The sequence below is a fragment of the Solea solea genome, chromosome 3, assembly GCF_958295425.1.
Source record: "Solea solea chromosome 3, fSolSol10.1, whole genome shotgun sequence".
Taxonomy (NCBI): domain Eukaryota; kingdom Metazoa; phylum Chordata; class Actinopteri; order Pleuronectiformes; family Soleidae; genus Solea; species Solea solea.
Genome location: NC_081136.1, coordinates 32,946,303 through 32,961,555, shown reverse-complemented (window position 1 = coordinate 32,961,555; position 15,253 = coordinate 32,946,303). Strand labels below are relative to the sequence as shown.

Genomic DNA, 15,253 nt, shown 5'->3' with positions numbered 1-15,253 from the left:
GGGGAAGATGGTAATTACACTTGTACGTCTTTCAGCTAATTATTGTGCAGTCGGATCACCGCAAACATTGGTGACATTTCCTGAGTTCTGTGAATAAAAGGGTGAAAAAAAAAAAAAAAAGATTTGACATCTCTGCTCTTGAAATATGTGCTCAGAGTGCTTCTTTTTAGGTACAGTGTGTAAAATGTAGCAGCATCTCTTACCTCTTCATCCATTCCAAGTGTGTTGGAGAACTGGCAACCTCCATATAGAGCTGACCTGGCTCTTGATATAAAGTTAATAGGCTCATTCTGGGGTCATTAAAAACAATTCAATTCATACAAACAGTTGATTGTTTGAATACCTTGCATGTACCTTGTCATGTATGAAAGTAAACATAAGGTTCATTGTAAATGAATAGGCAAAACAATTCATTTTGTGTCATTTAACGTCTAATTCTCTTTGCCGTAGCTAAAGCACAGGACGGCGCGGCGATGGAAATGCAGCCCCTGAACAGTGACGAGGGAGGTGACGCAGAGGAGAAGAAGAAATCCCACCTGCCAAAGAAAGAGAAGTCCGTTCTCCAGGGCAAACTGACCAAACTAGCTGTACAGATTGGCAAAGCTGGTGAGTCAGGCCGAAACTGTTGAATACTGAAGATGTTACACACACACTCACCTTTTTTTATTATTAGGACTGCTGTTACAAGCAACATAATGGGAAAATAATGTCCTTTAACAATCTTCTCTCCTCTCTCTCTGCCTTGTTCATGTCAGGACTGGTTATGTCAGCCATCACTGTTATTATCCTGGTGGTGCTGTTTGTCGTGGACACCTTCTGGATCCAGAATCTGCCCTGGGAGAAGGACTGCACCCCCATTTACATTCAGTTCTTTGTGAAATTCTTCATCATCGGTGTCACTGTCCTGGTGGTGGCTGTGCCTGAAGGCCTACCTCTTGCTGTAACAATTTCCCTGGCGTATTCTGTAAAGGTAAACATCTTCTTTTCAGCAAGAGACACCGCATTTTAGCCCAGTTAAAACTAGATAACAACACTTCCACTGTCACTCACTCCTCACTCAGCTTAGTTCTCACAACTTAAATTGGTTTTAGTTAATATTTATGTGTACATGGTGCCCATATAGAAAGAAAACAAAATAATAAACAAACAATGAAGATATCTGCATAAAGTCGACATATTTGTAGTATAGAAAAACATCCCTCTGAGGAACATTTTGAAGACGAGCAATGTGTGATTAACGTTTTGATTCCTTAACTCCTACAGAAAATGATGAAAGACAACAACCTTGTGCGTCACTTGGACGCCTGCGAGACAATGGGTAATGCCACCGCCATCTGCTCTGACAAGACTGGTACACTCACAATGAACCGCATGACTGTGGTGCAGGCCTTCGTCTCTGAGAAGTTCTACAAGAAAGTCCCTGAACCAGAAAACATCACGCCTTCCATTTTAGATATACTGGTTCTGGGTATTGCAGTCAACTGCGCCTATACCACCAAGATATTGGTAGGTCTTGTGAAACTGAAATTTACATTTTTGCATAATTGCAGTATGATTGTGCACAAGAAACCTTCTGACTGTCGCAATTTTCCTCTTCAGCCTCCAGAGAAAGAGGGGGGGCTGCCACGGCAGGTGGGCAACAAGACCGAATGTGCCTTGCTTGGCTTTTCTAAGGACCTGAAGCGTGACTACCAGACTATCCGCAATGAGATCCCCGAAGAGAAACTGTACAAAGTCTACACCTTTAACTCGGTCCGCAAATCGATGAGCACTGTGCTGAAGTTGGCTGACGGCAGCTACCGCATGTTCAGCAAAGGAGCCTCAGAAATTCTCTTAAAAAAGTAAGAGGCAGTTCTCGTCTCGTCTTTTGCGATGATGTTTGTTGTTTTCACCACAAGCTCGACTGTGCCCACATACATTATTGGAATTTATTTGTCCCAGTTTGCCTGACTTCACAGTAAGAATGATATGTTTCCAGGCTTAGGCAGCTAAGAAGTTCAAGTGCGTCCCACCCAAGCCCCTTATTTTGCATCTTAAAAACGGCAGCTGAGAAAATGAGCCGGTAACAACTCTGTAAGCCTCTTAACCAAGCAGGCTCCTTTTTAACCCACTGGGCTTAGTGTGACTTCTTATGACTGCAACCTGCCATTCAAATGCTGCTTATTCTACGTCACTTTCTTCCTTTGCCTTTTTCCATTTCAGTGTCTCCATGCCTCTCTCCCAGTGGAAAACACACCCTCCTACACTTCCACCCTCTGACTCCTGTGTGTATACACGTGTACATATGCCTTTCTATATTAATATATCCTCTTTTTCCCTTACCAGGTGCTATAAAATCCTAACAGCAAATGGGGAGTCCAAGGTGTTTCGCCCACGGGACAGAGATGACATGGTAAAGAAAGTGATTGAGCCCATGGCCTCGGAAGGTCTGAGGACAATCTGCCTTGCATACAGAGATTTCCCGGTTTCGGAGGGTGAGCCTGACTGGGACAATGAAAACGACATCCTTAGCGGACTGACCTGCCTCTGCGTGGTTGGCATTGAAGACCCTGTGAGACCTGAGGTTAGTAGCTGTCAGATTTAGAAAGAGAGAAGTTTAGTTTAGTTTAGTTTAGTTTAGTTTAGACATTGTGTTGCACTCAAAAAGCTTTCTCACCGTCAACCACCAGCACGGTTCCTGTTCAGGCTCTAGTTCTGTTTGGAATCTTGGTGCTCTCAGCAAACCAACCCGCTTTCCCATCAGTTAAAGGGACCAAAGAGCCAAGTCGGTGGACACCAAAATTGCCAAAACATTTAATCTCCGCTAGATGTCTTCGTTTCCTTCGCCATTTTTACCGGTATGCTGTCCTTCCTCCTTCTTCCCATCCAGTGTTTTCACTGGCAAACGTGTTTTTCCAAACCGTGTGCCAAAATTTGGTTTGGGAACCATGTGTGGTCGTGCTGGTACGAAAGCCCCCGATCAAGATACAAACCCAAGCCCTCTTTCGCTACTGCACAGCTGACTGATCACAATATAAAGTGGTGGTTGTTGATGTTGGATTATAGATTTTTGAAAAGCTGCTGGGATGGTTTGCTGCAGCTCTCATAAATCCAGCGTGGGGCTAAAGAGTTTAAAAAGAAATAGTCTATGAAGCACTTCTGAAGGAGCATCACTGGCAAGCTAATGGGTTAGTGGCTTCACTGGACTTTTCTGAGTAAAAGCATCTGCTATTTTAAACTTGAGAGGTATCTCCGCATTTGTGCGAGCATTAAATGCTGAACCAGTGCAGCTACTTCCTCGGCTGGACTACAAAACAAATGTATGACAGAGATGTGAATCATCAGTTTGGTGATGATTTTCTGGTTTGTTTGCTGACAACAAAGTGAATGATGTTTAAAAAGGTTTTAACCACGCAGTTATTTTGTAAATGTTTATCAGAGTGCAATCTCAGAGTTTGATGTTACTCCACAACATGAAAAATAATTTCTTTTTTGTGTATTAAGTCCAACGTGTAGCTTACCTGATCCCAAATTTTTAAATCCCCAGTGCTGGAGTCAAAACAACATGCATTTCCTCCTTAATTGTGTTTCCGCCTTCCTTCAGGTCCCAGACGCCATCAGGAAATGCCAGCGTGCTGGCATCACAGTGCGAATGGTGACTGGGGACAACATTAACACGGCTCGAGCTATTGCTACCAAGTGTGGCATCCTACTGCCCGGAGACGACTTCATCTGCCTGGAGGGCAAAGATTTCAACCGAAGGATACGCAACGAGAAAGGAGAGGTGGGCCACAGCACAAATACTGTTCCTCAGAGTCTGTTGCAGATGCACTGTTGGGATTCTATTAGGTTTTGTCTCGTGTTTCTAGATCGAGCAAGAACGCATTGACAAGATCTGGCCCAAACTACGAGTACTGGCTCGCTCGTCCCCCACCGACAAACACACCTTAGTGAAAGGTTGTTGCGCTTTTCTCTTACTTTGAAAAATCTTTGAGAAATTTTCTTTTTTTTGTTCTCACTCGTTTTGTGTGAGCTTTAAATTTAAATGTTCTTCTTTCACCATAACAGGTATTATAGACAGCACAGTATTGGAACGGAGACAAGTAGTGGCAGTGACAGGAGATGGTACCAATGATGGTCCTGCCTTGAAGAAAGCTGATGTTGGCTTTGCCATGGTGAGTCTTCTGTGTTCTGTTTTTACGTGTGCCAAATAAAATCAATATACAGATACTTATCAACACTTGATGCATCTTTTTTAATGTTAACACACACTGTTATTTAACAGATTTAAAGACTTATGTCTCTCTTTGAATCACAAAATTGACGTTGATCAGCAACAATGCATAAGTCACTGGAAATGAAGCGTATTCTTTTGCACTACTTCAGATAACTTCAAAATTGTGCAGTTTCTTTATTTATTTGATTTATATTGCACCTTTCTTAACAGAATGTTACAAAGTGCTCAATAGTCCAATCAAGTCTTCTCAAACATTTCAAGGCTTTTTGTCATGTGCAGCCATCTGCCTCGCCCGGTTGGGGTGAAAGGAAAATAGGGGATAGAGAAGAGGTGGGGGAAAGAAAGGGAGGAAAGAAAAAAAGAGAGAACATTAACCAGTGCATAAAAACACAGTTTTGATATTTCTTGTTTTGTTTTATTCTTAACAAAATAAGCGTATCGAAAATGGTATTGAGTACTTTCTTGTGTATTGGGAGTTTGAAATGCAAGTATTATGACAACCCTAGTCTCCCAGCTGTAATCAATGGTAACTAGGCAACAAACAATCAATTCTGACGCAATACCGGTCACATAGACGCATTCACATGTTGTGAGAATAAATGCAGACTGATCTCTGGTCAACATCCTCTCTGCTCTCCAGGGTATTGCTGGCACCGATGTAGCCAAGGAGGCGTCTGACATCATTCTGACCGACGACAACTTCTCCAGCATCGTGCGAGCTGTCATGTGGGGACGCAACGTCTACGACAGCATCTCCAAGTTCCTCCAGTTTCAGCTAACTGTCAACGTGGTGGCCGTTATCGTAGCATTCACCGGAGCCTGCATCACACAGGTTAGCAGAAAGGGATTTGGAAATATCGAAATCCATGCTGTGCACCTTGGAACTGTCGTTTTTCCTGTGTTTTAATTCTAATGAGGCATATTCATTTAATTTCCTCGTGCATTAGCAATTATAAGTACCTGTGAAATTCCTTAATGATTTTTTAATACCATGTCTGTTTTAATCGACATGAGCTGTGTTCTGCAGCTTAATGGAGCAATTTAAGTGTCTCCGCCGAAGAACTGAAGATTTGTGTTAAATATTCAATGTCTATCTCGGCCTTAACATCTTTAAACCTCTAAAACAATACTCTCCTTTAACCGCGAGTCTCATTTGTAATTAAAAGGCTGTCGTTTCTCTCTCAGGATCTTTTTTTATTAGTCTCAGACATAGTGTTAAATCATTAGTTTAATGCTAATGTTACCCACGGCTTAAAAACATGCACTCACTGATGCAGCAGCTGACAAAAAGAATGTTTTCTACATTTTCATCATATAAACAGTTTTATGGCACTTTTCAAAACAAGGCTCCAAAGTATTTCACAGAAAACAAATGAACTTAATGTGATTTTACATAAACATGTGATGTGAAATAAGCAAAACAATCCATCAAGAAAAGCTCTCCTTGTAAATCTTAAAATGAATTGTGATCCAATGAAGGGAAGCTAACATTTGTTTATATGTTTAGTTTTAGTATCAAAATGTTACCTAATTTGGCTTCTTCTCCACCACCAGGACTCTCCACTGAAGGCAGTACAGATGTTGTGGGTCAACCTCATCATGGACACCTTTGCCTCTCTGGCTCTGGCCACGGAGCCCCCCACAGAATCTCTGCTGCTAAGGAAGCCATATGGCCGCAACAAGCCTCTAATCTCCCGCACTATGATGAAGAACATCCTTGGCCAGGGCGTGTACCAACTCATCATCATTTTCACTCTGCTCTTTGCCGGTGAGAAGGCGTTGTACTTTGAGTTCTAAAATAGGGATGAGCGTTTCAAGCAAAATCAGGGTATTATGCAACGTACGGGGGGGGGCATCTGTGCTCCGGCCAAACCTTCACCACAGACTTATCAAAGGGCAATACTTAATAATAAAAACAAACAACGACAAACTCCATGGCACAAGAGCTTGTAAGATTATTGCAGGATTCACAGAATGTTGAGCTGTGACATCTGAAGGTCACTTTACAGTTGAATGTTGAGAACGAGAGGCATTCAATGACACAAGTAAATCACTTCTGCTGGATCCGTAGCATAGTGGCTTCAAGATGCATTCAAGAAACCTTGTAAATTGCATTAATTCTGTAGACACACACGCTGCTGCCTCCTTTTGATAATTTATGCACCAAAAAGTAGCTCCAGTAATTGCAGAAGAAAACGGTGCAATCATTGATTAAAAACTCATTTTATGTCTTTTTAATATAATCACATACAGTCGCCTTAAAATGTTATCGGATATTCATGCCCATCCCTATTCTGGAAGTAATTTTTTACTCCTATCTGTTCATTTTTAACGACTTCTCTGTGACTGTTCCTGCAGGTGAGAAAGTGTTTGACATCGACAGCGGCAGGAACGTGCCCCTCCACGCCCCGCCCTCCGAGCACTACACTATCGTCTTCAATACCTTTGTGATGATGCAGCTCTTCAACGAGATCAATGCGCGCAAGATTCACGGCGAACGGAACGTCTTCGAGGGCATCTTCAACAACCTTATCTTCTGCAGTATCGTCTTCGGTACCTTCATCATTCAGGTAAAGGAGACCTCTGCGGAGTCATCCTGTAAATGTTATACGTTTGCTCTCTTGATTAATGAATTCCTCCTCTTTTCTCTCTGCTTTTCTAGATTGTCATAGTGCAGTTTGGAGGGAAGCCATTCAGCTGTGTGGCTCTGTCCATCGACCAGTGGCTGTGGTGCACCTTCTTAGGCTTTGGCTCTCTACTATGGGGACAGGTTAGATGACACACTGCAGCTCACGTCCACCCTTAAATGTGGGATAATACTGCCCCCCAGTGTTGGTACTGGCACACTTGACTTGAACAATGGGATACCTCATTCAGTGTAATGCACAGGATAAACTTTATTCAAATATTACTAATTCTTATACTTATTACTTTATTCATATTTTTAATATCTGTTTACATAACCATGAAACCTTTAAATTACTGTTGTTTTCCTTTAACTTTGAGCTATTTTTCATGGCACTTTTTATACGTAAAACATTTTTAGTGATTCTTGAAAGAATTTGAAGGTTATTGAGATTCCTCAGCGTTGTAACGTGAAGTGGTTTAATTCACCATTCACTATTTAAAATAGTTTGGATTACCGGTCACTCCACCAATGTTCTCCCCTGTAAAATGTTTAATTGTGATGAAAATAAGAGAGTAAAGGGACACCGGTTTAAGTGAAACCAATGTGAATTAGTCACACACAGTCATAACATTGTCGTTTTCTACCTTTTCTGTGTCTCGCTCACTTCCAACAATGGAGTCTATTTAATGTGCGACTTCCCTGTGGGTTTGAGGACTCTGAGCAAACCTGGTGACGTCAAACGCTCTCTGTCTCACACCAACTCCTTTTGGCAGTGCTGCTAATTTTCTGGGTCACTGGCTACTGAATGTCTACGACGTATCCAGAAATGTGGCTCAGCCCGTCGTAATGAACGTGTCACATTGCCCTCAGAGATGAGAATAACGTTATCATCTCACTTTAAACCTCTGCATCTTCCAGGTAATCTCTTCGATACCCACCAGCCGCTTAAAATTCTTGAAAACGGCGGGTCACGGCACCCAGAAGGAGGAGATCCCGGACGAGGAGCTGGATGAGCTGGAGGACATGGAAGAGATCGACCACGCTGAGCGGGAGCTTCGCCGCGGCCAGATCCTCTGGTTCCGAGGCCTCAATCGCATCCAGACTCAGGTAACAATCCGTGGACCCTCCTGTTGTATCACCCAACACCGCATCCAACACCAAGGGAATCAAAAGCCATAAACCCCTTTAACTCTATCGCTCTTCCAGCTTTCAAAATCTATCTTTTGTCCTTTCCTTTTTCGGCCTTTTTTTTTTTTTTTTAAAGAATGGCTTTTACCCCTTTAAAACTACACTATTCTGTTATGCTTCTGAGCTAAAGCAGGTTCCTGTGCCTATTTTCTGACTTGGTCTGAGTCTAAACCACAAGTAGTTTGAATGTACTGATGAGAACCAAGTGGATTGGATTCATAAATCTATTTGGAGTGGCTGTAGCTGTAAGTATGAAAGGGCTCCTGCAGGGAAAAGAGCAAACGTGAGGTCAGAGCCTCTTCTAATCAGTGCCTTTAAACCCAGCTGTCCCCTTTTTTTTTCCTCCTCTCCCCTTTAACTATAATGCTCGAAATCCAATTTACAAGTGACATTTTTTTTTTTCGGTGGTTACTGGTGCCTTCTCTTTATTTTTATTTTCTCTCTCTTCTCTTCTCCTCTGGCTGTGTTGTGTTTTATTTCCTCTGGGCTTTTCTCCTGTCACGCTGTCTGATTCTTTGCAGATGGATGTAGTCAGTGCGTTCCAGAGTGGAACTTCCTTTCAGGGGGCTCTCAGGCGGCAGGCCTCCAACTCCAGCCAACAACAGCACGATGTAACCAATGTTTCTAGCCCTACACATGTAGCCTTTTCTACTACTACTACCACTACTGCCACTGCCGCCAACTCCGCTTCTGCCACTGTGGGGTGTGAGTGCGTGTTCTCCTCTCGTGCATGAGATTTCATATTTATTTTTATTATTATTATCTCCTCTGTTCTTCTAACATCTTCCTCCTCCACTCTTCTTCTCACCTAACGTTGACACTTTTACTCTCTCATGCTCCTCCAAAAATGTTCCCCTGTTTTCTTCCAAAACATAAAAAAAAACCCCACCAAATATACAACAACAACAACATCTTCCATATTGCTTTGATAACACTGCTGTGTATATATGTATCCTGTAACCAGGTCGCTTCTGGCGTGAAGGTGTTTCCTCTGTGTCATCATGTTTTCTGTTCCGCTTCTGCTTTTGGTCTCAGAAATTGTCAGAAAGAGTTTTCTTTTTTATTGTTATCCTATTTTTTAATATTTGACATAACAATTTCATCTGGATTAACAGTCGTGAGGTTTGTCTGCAGCTGCCTCCGTCTGTGCTCTGTGCCCCGCCCCCCTCCCCCCTGTAGCACCCATGGGTCTGTGTCGCAGCTCTCTAGTCGGGTAAATGTTTTGAGTATATGCCCATGGTCACGGCTCTAAAACGATAAAGACGTAGTGAAAGCGCGGCATCGAGTCGATGTCCTGTGTCAGTCAGTGGTGAACTCGTGAAATAATGTTTAGCTCCTTTCCTCCGGAAAAGCTCCCGACGACAGCGGATCGTCAGCCGCAGCTGAATATGACTCAGAGTTTGTTGGCCTTTTTTTTTTCTTTTTTTAGATGCAAAGTTGTGCCCACATTTGGAAGCTCTCCACACTGTGCCACTGCTGTCTCTGTGTGTGTGTGTGTGTGTGTGTGTGTGTGTGTGTGTCGGGAAAGGAGATGCAGATCATTTCACTGCAGCGCTTCCGAAAAGGTTCCCGTCGCAACCGATGCCCTTACATGGAATGTGTGAGCGTGGTGTGTGTGTGTGTGTGTGCGTGCGCTGACTCCTTTCTCTCTCTCCCTCTCACTCACTCTCTCTCTCTCTTCCAGGTCTTTGCAGAGCGCAGTCTGAGCAGTGGTTGGATTTTTTTAAATGTCTAACAGATGTCACATGAAAAAAAACCAGCTTAGTGGAATAAATGACTGTGCCCGCTTGAGTGTAAACACGTGAGACTTTCCCAGACACATTAACAAGCAAATCTATTGTCGAGTAATGTTTCGGTCTCAGATGGAGGGGTTTCCTTCCTGACCTGACTTGTGTGGGCCAGTGTTTATCTCCTGTGTTAACGTTCTTTTTTTTTTTTTTTGACTTTTCTCCTTTTCCAGGTGAAAACCCTTGGACCTGTTGTGTGTTAAATATTTTTGTTTTGTGTCCACCTGCCCAAAAAGTAAACAACAACAAATGACTCCGTAAAGACTGAATACCACTGACTCCCCACATATATTCTCCTTTAGATTCTGTGAAATGTGTCATGGGCTATACTCAAAGGTTTACTACCATTGAACACAAAGGTAGTGCCGCGCTCTGCATGGGTTCAAAGTCTCTGGTCTCGTTTGTGAGTTTTCTCTCGTTGTGCTGTTTTTGACATGTTATACCAGCTTGTAGACATGCTTGGCTGCTGCAGCTTTTTTTTTTGTTTGTTTTTGACTCCACCACGCCTCTCCTCCTTCTCTCTCTCTCTCTCTCTGTTCATCTGTCTCTCTCTCTTTACCTCTCCTCTCTTTTAGTCTCTCTCTATCCAAAGCATGTCCAACAACAGTAAGCTCTTGTGTCTGGCCTCTGTCCTTTTTTTCCTTGTTGAAAAAAATCCATTTTTGTCTCTTGGACAAACCTTTTTGCAAATTGATAAATCAGACACAGACTTTTTTTTTTTTTTTTTGGAAAGCAATTCTCGCAGACTTTGAGTCCAGTCTGTCAATCATTACTCAAACCCGACGCCTTCGACTCGATCTGAAGTCGCTGTTAATGTGCGTTAAAGCATATGGTGTGACTCGGCCTGTGTGTGGACAGGCTTTAAATCCCGAGAATAAATATTTTGGCAGGACAGAGGCTGACTTGGAGAAACAGGAAATGGAAGTGAAGAATTTTTTGGCTGCTCCCCCCGTTCACACTTCTTAATCTAAACTGTAAAGAGTTTTTGACAGTTTGGCTAACAGAATTTAATTAAATTTAATAAATGAGTTAAAACATAAGTTGTAATTTGACCACTGGAAATAACTGCACACCTGCACGTGCGTCTCTGAGAGTCCCCCCACCCTTTGACTTTTTTGACCCTAAAACTCACTTATTATTGACCCCATACAACCTGCGTCTTTGGTTTTGATCTGTGGTTCCAGGTGTGAAATAAAAAAAAAAAAAAAAAAAAAAACCCCACTTTAAATCATCGCTGAATGTGACTAAATATGTCCCTTCTCCCCCCGCTCCCTGTCCCTTCTCCCCCTAGATCCGGGTGGTGAATGCATTCCGCAGCTCCATCTCCCTCTATGAGGGGCTGGAGAAGCCCGAGTCGCGAACATCCATCCACAACTTCATGACCCACCCCGAATTCCGGATAGAGGACTCCGAGCCCCATATTCCCCTCATAGACGACACGGACGCGGAAGACGACGCTCCCACCAAGCGCAACTCCGCCAGCCCCTGCAACGCCTCGCCTACGCCGCCCTCGCCCTCGCCCTCACCCTCACCCACGCCCGCCGCCGCACCCACCACGCCGGTCTCGCCCTCCCCGAACCAGAACAATAACGCTGTGGAGAGCAGCAACCACCTTCTCCTGGAGGGCCCCAAATCAGGAACCCCGTCGGCTCCGGCGAGCCCGCTACACAGCCTGGAGACGTCCCTTTGATCTGACCCCACCCCCTCCCTGCTCTGCACGCGTCGCCACCACCACTTTTCTACCCACCACCACCACCAAGGAGCTCCACTCAGACAAGACGAAGGAACATTCAGAGAGGAGACGAAGGGCTAGAAGGAGGAGCGGAGCCTCGTGTGAGCTTTGGCTTGGGCTGGACTAAGAACAGCGGACATTCAGAGGAATGTACGGCTTGGTGTGGATGCTTTGATCTTCTTTTCTTTTTTTTGGTTCTAAGTAATACCCCGCAACAACACAAGGACTCCACCCCTCCCTCCTTGATAACTTTTATTTTTCTCGGTAAACATCACCCGGGGGGGGTGATTATAAACTCGGATTGAAAGTGACCTGTTTTGTTTTTTTTCTTATTCTATTATTATTATTATTATTAACATTATTATTATTATTTTAAATTGAGATGGTGGAGCTCGTCCTCCTCTGGCTTGAAGATCGTCTGTAAGAAATTTGAAAAGAACCTTTTTAGCTTCTCTTTTATCTGAATGGTGTTGTATATTTATCTCTTTGGCCCTTTTGCTCATTCAAAAATGTATTTCTGCTCCATTGGCTGTTAATATTTTGAGTTATTTATGTTTTTTGGAAAAAAAGCAGGTCTGTTTACAAAGTTTGTAGATACTTTTTTTTTTTTTTTTTTCTGTTTGTAGGCAAAAGAGCTTCCTGATGATGTAATGACGCAGAGAACAGAGGGACAGAAGAAGAAAAAAAAAGCAAATCGACGAGAGGATTATTTCAGATACTGCTGTATTTTCAGGAAAAAAAAGGGTGTTTCTATTGAAACTTAACTATTTTTGCCTGCAAGTTTTATTTGTTATATATTTGTAGATAAATATAGAAACCTCTAGCCAAACTGATAAACACTAAGGCTTGTATAGAAAAGAGGTCCACTGGGCAAGGTGTGTTCTCACAGGAGAAAGGGGACGGTGGGGGGGGGGGAGACAATTAGGGCCTCTGTACACTAACATCACTATAAATATTTACTACTTCCATTTCTTGGGTAGTTTTCATGTGCACAAAACCTTCTGGAATTTTTTGGATTCTCTCTTCATTCATTATGTTGTGTTCGAGGATTTCCACATGTTGAAAGGTTCACTCGTTAAAAAAAGAAAAAAGGGATTTTTTGAAGAAGAAAAAAACAGAACGTCAGGGCCCGTATTTAGCAAGCATCTCGGAACAAGCGCCTGAAAGTCGGACTAGGGAACAAAGTCTTACCTCGGAAGTCAGGACGTGGGAGGTTTATTAAACCTCCTGTTGTTTCTTTCAGCGGCAAGTCAAAAGTTTTCCCTTTCTTTCGTGGGGAGTTTTAACAACTCCTCGTCGTCGTTGGTGTCAGTTTTTGTCAGGGGTAACAGAGGCCAATGGCTAAATAAAGCGCTTTACATGTTGGCTGTATGAGAAGCTTAATTTCTGCACGTTGAGGCTTAAAAAGGCATTAGAAGCAACTTTTATTTTGAAAGTAGCGCTGTATTAAGGGCAATTCAAAGCTGTTTATCTTAGAATCGGACGTCAAACATGGATGTGCCTTGGAATCTGTTATTTTTGATGATGCTTGGTCCCGCCTTTTCGTCACCTTTTTTAGGGGGGGGGGGTGCACAAAATTCCTTCAAATTTAAAAAAAACAAAAATATCTTGCAGCTCAAAGTCAAACCAAATATTCATTCTTAAAAGAAATCTTGATTTCCTCCTGCCTCTGGATGCTTGATAAATATGGTTCCTGCTCACTTTATTTTTTAGTGTCCTCAAAGTCAAACGTCAGCCCCCTGCCAATGTACAAATACTGACATTTGTTTACTCAGGCATAGAAAAAGTATTTAATTTAAAAAGAAGTCCATAAAAAAAAAACTTCAGATTTTATGTATTTAGATAAATATCGTCCTGGTTAAAAGAGCAAGTGAATTATTTTCATATTTCATTCAATCTTTAAGGGAAAAAACAAAAAAAACGTAATCTCACGCCTCTGAGTTTTTCTTTGGCTTAGATATTTTTATTTTTTTCTTCAGCCCGATTCCAAAAGACTTCATCATGAATAAATGTTGCTGCATTTTGATTTGTTTGTAAGATATTTTTGACACCTGATGTACTGGAACTGCTAAAGAATTGGACATGTGCATTTTTTTTCAAGAATAAAGACTAGGCATACACTGGTATCTGTCAGCACAGGGTACTTTATTTCATAGGGTTCCCTTTTTTTCCGGGGGTGAGGCTGGGCGGGAGTGGGCGGGGTTGAAGGTGGGAGGGGAAAGGATTTTGATACAGATCACGATCAATAATAATTAAAAAAAAGATGTACCTTTGTATTTTTATGACAATACTGATGATATCGCGTTCATCGCACTAAAATCGATTTTGGATGATTTGACACCAATCACAACATTTAAGGGAGGGGTGGATGGGGGGGGTCGGCCACTAAACAAAACAAAAAAAAGGTGTATTGTTCTGGAATATTTCATCTCAGGGTGCAAAACGGTATGAAAGAGGGAAACAGGCTTCTTTTTAGTTTGTGACTTAATTACGTTGTTTCGTCAGCGGAGGCTGCAGATCCTTCCTGCAGCCTGCGGGGGGCCACCTTCACCTGGAGGGCCGCGCACAGCAGGTTGAGGAGGAGGAGGAGGAGGAGGTGAAAATGCTAAATCACAACGTTCTCTGAGGAAATACTTTGTTTTCCTTTTCTTGTTATTATAATTTTTGTTTCCAGATGACACAATAGCAGCTAGGCTCGCATTCAACGTGTGAGAGACTGAGAGAAGAAGAAGAATCCACATGAGGAGTTTGTTCTGTAGTTTCTTCCTGTTAATGGGAATGAATGTTTGTTTTTGTTTGTTTTTTTTCCATCTGTTTTATGGATTATTATTTTTTTATCTTTTAACATTTGGAAATAACAGTACTTTCATGTCTGTTTTATCTTGAGCATTTTAAATGGATATCGTGATTGGATTTACATTTGAAACTTGTCGAGTAATGTGTATGGTTTTTAAAAATAAAAAATGTATTTAGCCTAAACGGCGGCGGGCCCACGCTTTTCATTTTTGTCGTGCAGGATTGTCGTCGCAGGTCCACAGGGCTGCAGCTAACCATTACTCTCATTACTGAGTAATCGTTTGCTTCATAAAATGTCACAAAATGTCGATTAGTGTTTCTCAAACCCAGAAAGGATGACGTTCTCAAATGTCTAGTTTTGTCCAAAAAACAAAAACTGTTCTGTTTTACTGATTTCTTTGTTATATGGAGCAAAGAAACCAGGAAATATTCACATTTAAGAAGCTGGAAAATCAGAAAACTTGTTTTAATTCTTCAAAAAAAACACTCAAACCGATTAATTGATTGTCAAAATAGTTGATTTAACGATATCATCACTGATGGGGGAAGATGGGGCAACTGTCCCAGAGCTCGAGGACAGAGACGGGGACAAGTACTTTAAAGGTCCAATGTGTGAGGATTAGTGACATCTAGTGGTGACTCTGATTCTTCATTTGTATGGAAAACAACCACTTCAAAAAATTCAGTTCAATTGTATTTGTAAAGTAAGGCAGAATCTTTACAATTTAAAAAAAAATAAAACTATCTTTTTTACACAGAGAGAAATCTCTGGCAGGAACGGACTCAAAAAATGTGCAGCCATGTGCCACGGCTGGTTGGGGTGAAAGGAAAAATGGGGGAGAGAGGAGAGGTGGAGGACAGAAAAAAGGAAAGAAAAAGTGGACACACATTACAGTCTCCATAAA

At 42.2% G+C, this 15,253-nt stretch overlaps 1 protein-coding gene across 5 annotated transcripts in view; it reads left to right on the top strand.

The window, feature by feature from the left end:
• The window catches only part of atp2b1a (ATPase plasma membrane Ca2+ transporting 1a), a 34,698-nt gene extending 21,020 nt beyond the window's left edge, over window positions 1-13,678 (top strand). For 3 of the 5 annotated variants that reach the window (XM_058623988.1, XM_058623989.1, XM_058623990.1), the window contains exons 8-22: window positions 451-606; window positions 756-970; window positions 1,264-1,506; window positions 1,600-1,841; window positions 2,326-2,563; window positions 3,584-3,763; window positions 3,849-3,936; window positions 4,048-4,154; window positions 4,857-5,048; window positions 5,771-5,984; window positions 6,575-6,786; window positions 6,879-6,986; window positions 7,764-7,952; window positions 8,555-8,644; window positions 11,112-13,678. In XM_058623988.1, the coding sequence (XP_058479971.1) occupies window positions 451-606; window positions 756-970; window positions 1,264-1,506; window positions 1,600-1,841; window positions 2,326-2,563; window positions 3,584-3,763; window positions 3,849-3,936; window positions 4,048-4,154; window positions 4,857-5,048; window positions 5,771-5,984; window positions 6,575-6,786; window positions 6,879-6,986; window positions 7,764-7,952; window positions 8,555-8,644; window positions 11,112-11,510 (2,873 nt within the window). In that variant the 3' untranslated portion in view covers window positions 11,511-13,678. Of the gene's footprint in view, window positions 1-450; window positions 607-755; window positions 971-1,263; window positions 1,507-1,599; window positions 1,842-2,325; window positions 2,564-3,583; window positions 3,764-3,848; window positions 3,937-4,047; window positions 4,155-4,856; window positions 5,049-5,770; window positions 5,985-6,574; window positions 6,787-6,878; window positions 6,987-7,763; window positions 7,953-8,554; window positions 8,645-10,122; window positions 10,180-11,111 lie in introns of all 5 variants that reach the window. The other 2 variants (XM_058623993.1, XM_058623991.1) reach the window with 2 other exon arrangements.
• The last annotated feature ends 1,575 nt before the right edge of the window (window positions 13,679-15,253 follow it).